The 14,205-nt window shown below is 34.3% G+C and overlaps 1 protein-coding gene across 1 annotated transcript in view; it reads right to left on the reverse strand.

Moving 5' to 3' along the window:
* SYT10 (synaptotagmin 10) overlaps nt 1-14,205 on the reverse strand; it is a 75,856-nt gene that overhangs the window by 36,644 nt on the left and 25,007 nt on the right. Inside the window, exon 3 of the mRNA XM_060113105.1 lies at nt 3,630-4,197. Coding sequence (XP_059969088.1) covers nt 3,630-4,197 — 568 coding nt within the window. The remainder of the gene's footprint in view (nt 1-3,629; nt 4,198-14,205) is intronic.

Genomic DNA, 14,205 nt, shown 5'->3' on the forward strand with positions numbered 1-14,205 from the left:
TTCTCGCATAGTTTAAGCTTAAAATGTATATAAAGGAATATGTTGCAAATCATTCCTTCTCCATATTCATCCAGCTTCTACTATTTTTGCCAATAGGTAACAACTATTATTAAATTCTTGTGTCTCCTCATATAGAACTTTTTTTGTATATATAACTGAATATGAATATATATTTCTCTTTCCCATTACAGAAGTAGAGGCATAGGGTACACACTGTCCTCCAATGTGATTTTTCCCTATGTTAAAGATATTTCTGTTAGTTGAAGAGCCAACTGGCTTGCCATATTTGTAATATACCGCTCTAAAGTGAAAACTAATGTTTTGCACAGAATAAAGACACGCCTTTATTTTTTTATTTTCATTCAACCTGAAATTTTAAAAAAGCCCTGCTAATTCCTGATAAAAATATTAACCCCTCTTGCATAGAAATAATTTATTGGTAATAAAATTGTAAATACATGATACGTGCCTCTTGTTTCAACCATTTAGGATTTTTAACAATAAATTTAAAATATTTCTGGTTTATTTTACATATGAAATTGTGCTAGGCACTGAATAATTTTTAATTTGTGCTACACACTGAATAATTTTTGCCTACAGAAAGTAGTTAATGTCAACAAATATAACCAAGCATATCAAAAGGTACATCATTGCACTTTTTTTTTTTTCTTCTGGGAGATTTGTACTAACATACATTCTTTCACTTGGCCTTATATGCAAATATGCTAAGTTATTTATTCAACAAGTATTTAGTGAGGGTATATGACTACATTACTTTTTTTCCTTTCTCCTTCTTTCTAGAACATTCTATAATTTCTGTGTGAAATTACTTAAAATTAAAGATGTGTGAGTAGGAAAAGACAGTTTCTTAAGCAAATTTCAACTCACATTATTTTTTTCATTTTTATTAATATAAGAATATAAAATTGTTTAATAATTTTTCAAAAGCTTGAGAAGTTTTAATTAAATACTACATTAACCATAAAGATGATACTAGTGTATACTGTGAACTTTGGTCCCGTAGTCAAGGAATTTAGGTTTCATCACTATCTTTGCAACAAAAAAGTCATAAACAGTATCTAGAACAGTGTGTGGCTCACTGTTCCAGTTAAAGAGAAACGTCATTTGACTAGAATAATTTAATAATACATATTATTATCTGCATACTTCCTTTCATATCCAGAATACTGAAATGAAAATGTCTATGTTGTGGTAGGCAGAATAAAGGTATCCCTAAAGATGGCTGCTTCCTAATATCCTGACCTGAGTATGCTACCTACATGGCAAAAAGGACTTTGCAGATGCAATTAATATTATAAACCTTGTGATGGGAAGCTTATCATAGATTGCTCACGTGGGTTAAATCTAAACCAAGGAATGCCCGTGACTGCTAGAATCTGGAAAAGGCAAGGAAATGGACCACCCTTAGAGGCTCCAGAAAGGAACAGAGCCCTGCCAATACCTTGATTTTAGTCCAATAAGACCTATGTTGGACTTCTAACCTACAGAAATATGAGGTGATAAACTTGTGTTATTTTAAGACACTACATTTGTGGTAATTTTTACAGCAGAAATAAAAAATTAATACTTCAAGCACATGGGAGAGTTGAAAATAAAATTGAAGAATTCATTAATATTTACCAAAAAAACAGTTTATGTTCTATTAGCAGTCAAAAATTGAAGCTTCCACAAGGGATTCTTACTGTTTTTTAAGGACCAGTATGGAATACAAAAATTTATGAATGTAAAAAAAAAATAATCCACTGTCAATCACCTATAAAATTATGTTAATTTTTAGACTTCACTTAGGGGTTACTTACCTGAACCCCAATATATGAACAGAACAGTTTTTGTATGGTAACGTTTGTTGCACCCCTAGTACTTACAGTACATCAAACACAGAGTAGGCAATCAGCAAATATTTGTTGAATGAATAAAAGAAGGACTAATATAAGATTGGCGAATCAAGAGAAATAACCTAACAGTTAATTATTATCTGCATTTGTAGAATTCTACAGAAGGTGTCATATATTTAAAACAGTAAAATTCACTCTTCACCACTTTTATCCCTGTAGGAATATAAGTAATAATGTGAAAAACAATATGAAATCAAAAGAGATCCAGTTTGTTCCCTAATAGATTATCACAGTGGAGACCATGAAATAAAAACTCAATAATGAAAATTTAATAACCCTAAATACTGGTTGTACTTAGTAAAACATTAATAAGGGGGAAACACAAAAGGAGCTATTTTGAATTAAAAAACAGTTTTCTTGTTTTTTAAATAATCCCTGTCACTGTCCAAAACTTCAACATTTCTAGTTTATAATTTGTGGTAAAACTTAGACAAAAGATGTTAAGACAACCTGGTAGTAAAAAATTAAATGTCTTCATTTAAAAACTAATAAATGAAAAAAATTTAGCAATCTAACCTCCAAAGAGACCAGTTCCCTAATTCTGTTTCTCCAATTCTATTCTGGACAAATAATCTTGAATTAAAAAGAGATTTATGTATAGAGAATGCAACAAATTTTTAGTCTAACAAAATTTATGCCTAATTCAAATGTCCAACAATAAAAGAATGGTTAGGAAAATGGATCATATATTTAAATATCATGTACTAATACATATATAGCACAAAAAAATGAGTGTGAAAAAATTTAAACTTGGTTTGATCTTAATTCTTTTAAAACATTCATAGAAAAAAAAGTAGAAAGAAATATGCCGTTTTTACATATAATTCATGGCATTATGGATTATTTAATTTTATGTTTTTTACCCTGTTTCTAAAATTTTCAATATTAAATTATTTTATAATCAGAAAAAGCATTTTGTAATGAAAAGGAAAATTTCTAATGTAAACAATTACTTCTTGATCATTCGGCATTTCAAATGCTACAATCGTATCAATTCCACAAAATCTCCTGAAGGAATGGGTTGTTTTAGATAAAATCAAGGAGTTTCCAGTGGCATCAAAGTACATTTTAGGTTTAATCTGAGGAACAAAATCATCTTAAATAATGAAAGTCAATAATAACTATGAAGAGGGGCCTCCCTGGTGGCGCAGTGGTTAAGAGTCCGCCTGCCGATGCAGGGGATACGGGTTCGTGCCCCGGTCTGGGAGGATCCCATATGCCGCGGAGCGGCTGGGCCCGTGAGCCATGGCCGCTGGGCCTGCGCATCCGGAGCCTGTGCTCCGCAACGGGAGAGGCCACAACAGTGAGAGGCCCATATACCGCAAAAAGAAAAAAAAAAAAAAAAAAAAACTATGAAGAAATTGAGTGTTGATAATAGGTTACAGATAAATATTTTACAAGAGAAAAGGCCTACTATTTTTGGCAAATTACAAGAAATGTCCAATACAGTGAAGTAATGAATTTCCCCAAACAGAAAGTGTAGAAACAAAGGTTAGACGTTGAAAGAAAAGATTTTTTATTTATACAATCACTAATGTTACCTACATAGTGTTAAGTGTCTGAATTATTATATATGTATGTAATCACATACTCTGTTTGCAGGTCTTTAGGACATAAATTCTCTAATTTGTAGAACTAATGTGGGTAAAAATTAGTCTATTTTATCACTGCAGGTCAAATAAAAAGGAAAACATTGGTGGAATTATAACTTACTGTGGTAGCACAATGAATATTTTTCCATACTGTGGCTTCCCTGGAGAGATCAGAGGCTTCGAACAAATTATCAAAAATCACTTCCCCAATCATGTCATGTCTAGAAAATCTGTCAAAATCATACACACCGAAATGTAGTTTTCGGTTGCTTAGTTGATCATATGCTACAGGAAACTGAAAAGTTTCATCAAACACAGGATTTAAAGTTTTTCTGTGCACACGGGTCTGAAATTTCTTTTTCCTGTCTGGAAGAAGATACATCTTCACGTAAGGGTCAGAAGTTCCTGTGAAGTCTTTAGCAGGGAGATCTAAGGCTTTGATAATTTTAACAACTAGAAGTTCATTTTCATAATCATACTGGAGGGTGAAGTTAAGCTTCCCACAGGTTTTGACATCTTCTTTCTTGTTGCCCTCAGAGTCAACTGATTTCTGTTTGTAGAGCTCTGGTTTTATTCTCCCAATGCTGGTTGTTGTTTCTCCTCTTTGTAAAATGGGTTCTGTGCCCATGCCAAAATCAACACTGGAAACCTGCATTTGCCTTGGTAGGTGTCTTCTGAAGGAATTGTGTCTGTATACACACACATACACACAAAATCATTTAAGTAGATCATTTTGATGATAATGTTATATACAGTGGCATATAAACTCTCCCCCACACCCAGGATAATGGGAGCATTATATCTACAGCAATAAACAGATGGATACACATACATACACACACACACACACACACACAGAGTTACTTTTGAAAAACCAGGAATGCAATATTCAAAGAAAAGTCTCCTAATATTATAGAAACACCTAAAACACACATATGTACATTTTTATGAGCTTTTGGTATTTTTATGTACCATAATAAGCCCAAAACTTTTCAACACAATTGTAAAGAAAGATGATTACCAAAAAAGTTCAGTATTCTACAAAATGTTACCTCGGTGTATCTAGATGTAAACATTATGTAAACAAATCATTCAGATGACTGGTTTCTTTTCATCTGAATATTTTGGTCTTATGAATTTCCCATTTTAGTGATGACAATATTAAAAAAAACATAAGTCCACATATTCTTATGCTGTGTTATTTCTAATACTTAAGATAACTAAATGAATGTGTATTTTTCAAAAGAATATATAGTTATGACAGAAAAAAATTAGTACATTTTCTTTTTTTCAACATGGAGTGGGCTTCAGAAACTCTTAAGGATTAAAAAACTGTAGAATTTTAGAGTTTGGGGCTAAATAATAGTTCTTAAAATTCAAACTGAATTTCCTATACTCACTGTTACTATTTATCTCTCCAACATTTCCAGAACATTAGGTATATCAGCTTACTAATGGCTCATAAATGTGACTTGCATTAAGATCTGCTTCTCATACTTTCTCCATGATTTCTAGCATGAGCTATGTCAACTTATGTGTTTCCTCACTGTCTGGTTCCAAGTCTTTTGTTCTTTTCTCTTCTCAGTCACTCCATCAGACTAATAATCTGTTTTGGGGCTATAATTACTACCTTTAATCTGGTGATTCCCTAGATATTTCTCAGATAGACAAAATCCTAGTTCCATATCTCTTTGTCTTGAAGGGGGATTTCTAAACAAATGTCCTAATTTTGTTCCAAACTCAAGCAAACTAATTATTTTCTCTATTTTGCTTTCAAACCAGTTCACTCTTCCACAATCTCTGACAATAGCTCTAACATTTTTATCAGTCACTTATGCTTGGAATACTGCAGTATGCTTGTTTGAATCACTTTTCCTTTATTTCATGGGATTTGCTTAATTTTCTAAGTCCTGTTGATTTTTTGCTTTGAGATATCTCATATAATTGTCCATTCTACTCTATTTCCATTGCTATTTGGTCCATATCCTCATCATCTCATACTTTGCTTTCTACAGTAGCCTTCAGCTTGGCTTTCCATCTTTCATCTCTCTCTTAAATTCAATGTCTCTCCAGCACTTACTTCAAAATCCTTTATGCTTGCTGTTATAACTTTTTCCACTTGATCATAATTGAAAAATTATTTCTATATAAAGAAACAAACTAGGATAACTTTATCTCAGATGAGGGAATAAGCACCTAATTAAAACTATACTGAATTTAAGACCCAATATTTCAGTTTCAGTATCTAAGTGAGTATATATGTAAAAGTCTTTACTAAGTTACTTAAATCTTGAAGTGATCTGTTTCCTCAGATTGATCCTCAGATTGATCCCATTTTAATGTATTGGACATGCTATGAAATGTATTATGATCCTGAATCTATTCCAGATATACAAGATCAGGGGCTTAAATTAGGGTCAGGGAACCATCAGGGAGCATTTAAGAAATAATAAGAATTTAAAAAGGAATACAGGTAGTATGTGTAGTTGTGAATTATTAAAGAGGTCTAGATAATCCAGTTAATACATTCAATATTTTTAAGAGATTTAGAATATTTTACTAAACAATCTAATATTTCTGCCAAAATCACTTTCACAACAATTTTAATTTTTTTTTAATTTTTGTGAGCAAAAAGCTCCCAAGAAATTAATTCCTTTTTTTATAACTTGATCCATAATTTCACCTCCCTTATGCATTTCAACATAATAAAATTTAAGCTTCTATCTTCTCCCTAAAAATTCAATTATTTATTTCTTATGCCACTGAATATAATTGGGCAGCTGTAAAGTCCCTTCTAACAAGAATCAAAAAGTAGTAACATTTTTGTTCTAGTAAGCCAGTGCCCCCATTATACAGTAAATAATTCATGTTTTAAGTCACAATTTAGCTAGTCAGTTAAGAGAAGCTTTAATTATTACAATGTTAAACTATTACCATGACAACACAGATCCTCTTTATCTTCTTGAATTTTTTTTCTCTTTTGGAATGATAGTGGTAAGTGTCTATTTAGTCTCACACAAATATCAACCAATTAAAGTACAGGCCATTTGACTGTTACTGACCCCAATCTTACCCTTCAAACCCAGGAAGGCACCGCATAAGTACTCTTCCAGATGGAGAAGGAAAAACTTTTCCCACCTTACCTGAAATATCTGAGAGTAACTACTAGATATAGTCAATATTATCTGATGCCATAGGAATAAAATGTTTTAATATGGTAATTTTCAAATATTTTTTTCACCAACAGATCCTTTCTTTCAAACAAAATCAGAGACCAGAAGTTCAACACATACGGAGAGAGCTGCTTTGGTTAATGTGTGAGTAGAGTCCTGGAATCTCACTGGAAACCGTGCCAATTTTTCCACACGACCCAGGAGAAAGCACTTGAAGAGCATTACACTGAGATGAGATTTAAAAAATGCTGGACTGAAATCAGACTATAGTTTGGTCCCAGCCTCCCTATGGAGTAACAGCAACTTTGGGCAAGTCACTTCACTTTTTTGATGTTTACTTTCCTCATCCATAAAACCGTCCTTTCATAGTTGTGAAGGTCAAATGAGATATTACAGATAACTTTGAAACTTACCATTTTTCATACTGCTAATAATTATCATTAGAGTTTAGGACACATGGAGCTGAAGGGCAAATGCTGTAATGAACTCTCTGGTTCTGACAATCTCAAATCTAGGTTTCCTGTTTGGGGATACAGAGTTGGCACAAAGTCATTCTTGTGTGAGCATGTCCTGGACTACCACCCTGGACAACAGATTCCCTCTGACTCTCACTTCTCAGCCACAGCAGTTCTTTCTTCCTTAAGTGGGAAACCTATATCCTCCTACTCTTACTTGCAGTGTCTTTACTAACTATTAAATTTATCTTAGGTACTGCTTGAGAAATAAGAGGTGAAAAGCAAAAATATATTTAGCAGTGTTTTATTTGTTTATTCAATATATTTACAAGGAGTTCATCTCTCTGTTTTAATATTAATAATATTTATATAGGAAACTATCACCATATATTAAAAGTTGTAACCCTGTTTTATAGCTAAAGAGGCTCAAATAATAAGACTAAATTAATTTTCTGGTAAACAAAGTTTTCATCTTTATTTGTTTCCTATTTTTTCCATTCAATTTGAAACAATGACAAGAGTGACTCATTCAGCACAAAAATATCTGAGCATATACCAAGCAGGGCACTATATATATGAAGGCAGACTAAGTTGTATAATGTACCACAAGGAATTTTTGAAATTAATTCATTGTCTGATGTCAGCACAATCCTCTATATCTTTAATCTCTTCTTTAAATGTTCTTCTCATGTTATTGCTCAGTAGAAGCCTGATTCTTCCCCAAGGACACTGTTTGTTCTGTGCCCCTATCATGTGGTGGTTGATATTTTTGCGATAATCCTTGTTCCACTGGTCCTAGAAGTGAAGGAGTTGTCCATTCTTCTTGTCCTTCATTACCACATTCACATCATTCTCCCTGAATACACCACTCCCGGCTCTAAAGCTCAATTCAACAGATCATATCCCCATTACCACTTATTGTTAGTCATTTACTAATACTCAAATCACTCCCTTCAAAGTGATTTTAATCACTTGGTTCACTAACTCTCTTTGACAATGTTTTTGCCTCGATTCCTAGCCATGAACAAGTTTCTTCCAACTACTTGGCCTCTAGGTTCTTTTAATTTCTCTCTTCTAATGATGTTCTCTATTTACCTCAGTTACTACCATATTCATAGCCAGATTTCATCATTATTAATTAGCTTCAAACTCTCCACAACCCCAATTTCACACATGCTTCTCTCTGAGCAGCACCTCTTTCCAGCTCACACCCTCTTATATTCCAATTCAAATAACTCTCCAACTCACAAGAACCTCCAATACATTGATTCTATCACTATTTCATAATCCCTAGTTCCTTGATATCACTTTTCCCTCTTTATCCAGTTTCAATTCCATTGTTAATCAATAGAGCCACTCTCACACATACATTCCCAATTCTCTTGTTGCTCTCTACCTTCTTAGTTGCAGGGCAAAACCACAGTCCTGGTTGAATTCAACTTTCCATCATTTCTACACCTGTACATGTGCAAGCGAATACAACTAGAGAAAAACATAAAAGAACTCTCAATGTTCCATTTTAAATTCATGACCACATTCCTCATTAAACCCTAACACTGAACAGCAAACCATTCTCCCTCTTAATCTCCTAGGTTCACAAGACTATTTCACACCTTCTCACCTTTCTTCAAACCTCTAACACCTTCCTCATTCCCAATCTCAATTAATGACCTTACTTCCTATTTCACTAATGAAGTTGAAGCAAAGAGCAGAAACCTTCCACCTCATCAACCTGTTATCAGCATCTGTATCCATATTTTTTACTTTTCTGATATGATTAATTACCCATGTTATTATCTAAAGCCAATCCCTCCACTTGTATATTAAATCCCATTTTCTCTCATGTCACCTTCAAGGCTGCTCCTCTTTGCTTCCTGCATTATTAATTCTGCCTCTTTGCTGGATTATTACCATCAGCACAAGAGGATACTGTTATTTCTGCTATCTTAAAGGAACCTTCCATTCACTCTACTTCCTCTCTCTGTACTGCTGTTTCTCTAACACATTTGCAGCAAAACTCCTTGAAAGAGTTGAGGATAGTACATCCACTGTCCAATTTATCTTCTCCCATTCTATATAAACTCACTCTAACTCGTTTTTCACATACCAATTCTGACATAATAGCTCTTGAAAATGTCAATAATGTCTCCCTGACATTGCTAAACTCAGCGGTCAATCCATGATCCTCACCCCACTTGACCTTACAATAGTCACCTGACAGTTAATCACTCCTGATTGTTTACATACTCTCTTCACTTGGCTTTCAGGTTATACCCTCCTGGTTTTCCTTCTTCTTTACTAGTCTCGACTTCTCAGTCTACAATGCTGTTTCTGACGTCTTAATATTGGAGTACTTCTGGGATTCATCTCTGGTTTTCTCTTTCTTATCTACACTCACCTCTCTGATAATATCATCTCCTGGCTTTGAACACCATCTCTATGTGGACCCCAAGTTTACATATGTTTTACAGATTCTCTCCAGAATTCCAGAGTTATTATCTGGTTGCGTACTCAATTTTTCCACTAAGATTTCTAACAACATCCTTAAACACAACAGTTCTATATCTCCTGTTTTGGGCTCCCAAACTCACTCCATTCACAGCCTCATGTTTATCAATTTTATCTTTCCAGATGCTCAGGCCAAAACATGCAGTCATTCTTGACTCCTCTTTTCTTACTTAGGCCCAAGCTAGTGTGTCATAGTCTGTTTATTCTATCTTCAAAGTATATCCTGAATCCAGCCAGGATATAGATATATATATCCATCATTAACTACCATCTCCTTGGTCTGAACCACCATCACTTCTGGCCTGGATTACAGCCTCCATAGTGGTCTTTCTGCTTCTATCATTTTGCCTCCTTCAATGTTTATACTCAAAACAACAGAGTAATCCTTTCAAAACAAGTTAGATCATGGCATTCCTCTGATTAAAAACTCTCTGGTGGCTTTGCATGTTACTCAAAGCCAAAAGTGGTTTGGGTCCTACTACCTCTCTGATTTTTCTCCTAGCATTCTCCACCTGGTTCTCTCTGCTACACCTACACTGGTTTCCTTGTTGTGGTTGGGACAGAAAAGGCAGATTCCACCTTCAGGACGTCTGCACTGGTTGCCTCCTCCACAGGGAAAGTTCTCCCCAAACACCAGCATGGACCACCCTTCCATCTCCTCATTCAGACCTACCAACCCCTTTATTTTGCACTAGTATTTTCTACAGAATCTATTATCTTCTAAAACATCATGTAACTGACTTAGTTATGTTGTATGGTTCCTCTCCACAAGAATGCAGGTAGGGAATTTTGAGTTTTGTTCCCTAATGTGTATCAAATGTCTAGAAAAATGCCTGGCACATAACAAGTGTTCTATAAATACTGTTGAATAAATAAGTTAAAAATTTTCCTTGAAGAATTTAGCCATATGACTAACAATCCAATCATAATAAAAGCTGTTTCAAAAAAAACTGGTTTTCTTCTCAATTATTCAATGTAATGCTTAAAATTAATTTAAGTAACTTATCTTTATTCTGTTCAAAGAATTTACAGGAAACTTGTTTTTAATAGTAATTAAGGAAATGAATTGTTCTTATTCTGTAAATACTTGTCCCTTGGCCTCTCACTATGTTAAAAAAAAAGCTTACAAATCATAAAAAGAGATGATAAGCAATTGTTTTTGATCCAGCATATATTTAAAGGAATAGAGTATGAAGTAATTAGGTTGGTAGTTTTTGATCTACAAACAAAGTTTTGAGAACATAATATTTTATATTAAAGAAAAGAAGTAATATAAAATGAAGCCTAAATAAAAAAAAACCTCACAATAACTACTTGTCAGATTAATAAATCCAAGAATAGTCTGTTTGGTATTGCTAGGCCCCTATAAGGTCTTTTGACCTTAATTTTGTATTCTAGCTCTAAATTTCTATGCTCAATTTGTCATTTAGGTCTTCCCTTACCTGGAATTATGTTGCTGGCTATCATGAGCCTCTCTCCTAGAGAGGTCAGCTAGAATTTGAAGAAAAATGTTGTAGTCCTCCAACTGAGTTGACCTACCACCAGGGGTCCCTCCTTCTGTTCCTCCACATCTCATTGAGCATACTGAAAAGTGTATTGAAATCACTTGTTTCAGACGTACCTTCCATTCCCTAACCCTTCTACTAGTAGTCTTTATAATAGCAGAACTAAATATTATTAATCTTTTCATGAATTTCATAATAAACACACGCTGGGATTCAAGAAAGTCTGTTGGAGTTTGTATGAAATAATTTACTACAAGATTCTTGTCACTAATAAAAGTCAACTTCCCAAGAATTATTCGTACTATGAAGAAGAAGGGCCTAATCAATTTATAATTAGTGCTTGTAAAGAGGAGATAATATTTATCAGTGCCAGAAAACAAACTCTCCAAGTCTGAATACATTTATAAGGTTTTATCTCTGACCTTGGTTCAAAGAGCCACCCCATTTCAGAAGTTAGTTTATATACCAAATACATATGTTTCATAGCGGAAATTATTTCACCACCTCAAGCACCGGCACAGCATGTTTTATGAAGTTTTATTTCAAGGAGTTAGATCTCAGGTTCTCTATTGTTCTGGCCAAGCACTGCTTCTTGATATCCTAGCTGGTTAAATACCATTTAAATTCTTCCTTTGTGTAACATCTTGTCTTCCACTCCTTACAGTATCTTAGAATGAAAATTGCATTTTTTGCTATCTTTAGAGAAGGACTTAACTTTTAAAAAATCTCAAAGAAAACTATGCACTCCAGTATTACATATTTTTATGTAATTCTTCATTTCTCTTTTAACAATATACATTGAGTGTTCTTTCTGACTTTATGTGTGATGATATTAAGAATTGCTTTTCTAAGCAACCATAGCTAATTGTAAATCCATCAGCACATATGAGTCAATGATTTCTTTCCATGTCATGCTTTTGTTCATGTTCAAATGGACCTGTCGCTAGGTTTCCAAATTATTTTCAGTAGGTACTTATAATCCTCTCTAACAGTGGCTAATCTACATAATTTCTCATCCTCAACAAATTATTTTGCCACTTACAATTCACCTAATTTCACACTATTAATGAATGCACAGAAAATTGGTCCTCGTACTCCTCCTTGGGAGTACACCATCATTAACCTTCTCCTAATATTAGCAATGTTTATCTCACCATCTGATGCTGTCTTTAAAGGAGCAAAGCAAAGTGGAGAGATCATCAGTCAATCCAAATCATTCACTTGATGCTTATTATGCACCTACCCAGTGAGGAAATTAGGAGCACATTAAAGTGGGTTATACAGACTTGTTCTTTGAGAACTTAGCATCTCAGGTCTGGCAAACAGCTAGAGCTCAACATTAAGACAATAAATAATTGCTAGACTGTAGCTATGGCTTTAAAGGACAATAGCTTATAATTGGACAAAAAAAGATGCATTTTCCTTAAAGATCTTATAGTGGATAAAAAGAGTTTATCATTCTAGACAAGGGAAGCAGCATAAGCAAAAGCACAGAGGCAGAGAGTTGAGGTCTACAGGAGGATGATAAAAAGACCAAGCACCCTTCTAACTGGCAACCATGAAAGATCCATTTGGATAGATAAAATGAAGTCATCAAATTCATTTACTGATTTTTTAAATTCAACAAATATACCCTGAGTTCCTACAGTGTTTTGTCTAGGTGTCAAGATCAGTACAGAAATAAAATTGGCAGGTTTTCTTCCTAAGAAGGCAGTGTAGAGCTATATGTGTGGGGCAGTATGGACTCAAAATGTTATAAGATTTTTATCATGCCTGAACTACTATATTACTTTCAAAATAGATGCCTTTTTCTATTGTCTGTCCTACACACTGTTGTCAAATTAATTTTCCTAAAACACAGCTCTTTATCCAAAGGACTCTTTTGCTACAAATAGTTTTGACAGGACAGACCTTGAACAATTTTGGCCATGACTCCAAGGCCTCCTCAGACTTTAATCCCAGCTGACTTTATCTTCCATTACTCCTCCACTGACCTCTATTTTCTGATCAAGGCAACTTACCTGCTGTTTTCATAATAAGATTTGCCATTCTGTGTCTTTTCACATAAAATGTTTCCATCTAGAATGCGTACTCTCTTCCAATTGTCTTTATGTGAATTCCTAGTTTCCTTTGGTCTCAGTTTAATGGGACTTCTCCATGCCTCAGCTAAAAATGATTTTTGTAATTATCTTAATTCCACATTCTCCACCACACAGTTTGCACTTGTAGTTCCTTATACTGAAGTTGGTATCTTACCTCTCTGCATTATGTTGTGGATTTTTTTCCAGTTCACTAGAGTTTGCAGAGTGGACAGAGTATGTAGAGTACACTGACTATACCCAAAAGTTATATCTGCTGACTGTATCTACTGAGTAAGGCTATTGGATGAATCAACAGTCAATCAAGACAGATGTGAGAATAATGTTAATAATAAGAAATACACAGATGTCTGTTGGGTTGTTTGGCTGCCAGCAGGCTGATGGGGCCAAATGTCCAGGTATTTGAAAAGGAAGATGAGAACTTGGGAAATGTGGCAGTTTCCGGCAATGCTGTTAAACTAATCAAGATGCCGCTTAAGAATAGTGACAAAACTTGAGAGAATATGTCATCTATTGTCTGAACCAAATAAAATGGAGTCCCAACAGCAGACTAGAGCTGGGATATATTAATAAGGTGAGAAAACCAAGCATTAAAGTTAAATTTACTGTGTGTGCATGTGTGAGTGGTGGGGTGGGGGGCGGGGGGCGGTTCTGCTTTGCTAGACCTCAATGAAAAGTTAGCATTTGAGCAGAATAATCTGATTTATAATGATGTGCCCTGGATCTCTCTGTCTGCATAATGAATTCAGCAATTTCCCCTTCCTCTCTATATAAAGGTAATTTTTAGTATGATGAAGTAATTATATAGATGAGGGGTTTTGAGAACTAGGAATAATCAAGTTTTCTGCAAGGAATTCATCCCAAGGCTAAACAGATTAAACTCATGACTCTTGTTATTCATGATAACCACATATAATTCCACATTTCCAACTGAGCAGAATGAGCAGGAAGTGACCC

This window comes from Mesoplodon densirostris, chromosome 11 (assembly GCF_025265405.1).
Source record: "Mesoplodon densirostris isolate mMesDen1 chromosome 11, mMesDen1 primary haplotype, whole genome shotgun sequence".
Classification (NCBI taxonomy): domain Eukaryota; kingdom Metazoa; phylum Chordata; class Mammalia; order Artiodactyla; family Ziphiidae; genus Mesoplodon; species Mesoplodon densirostris.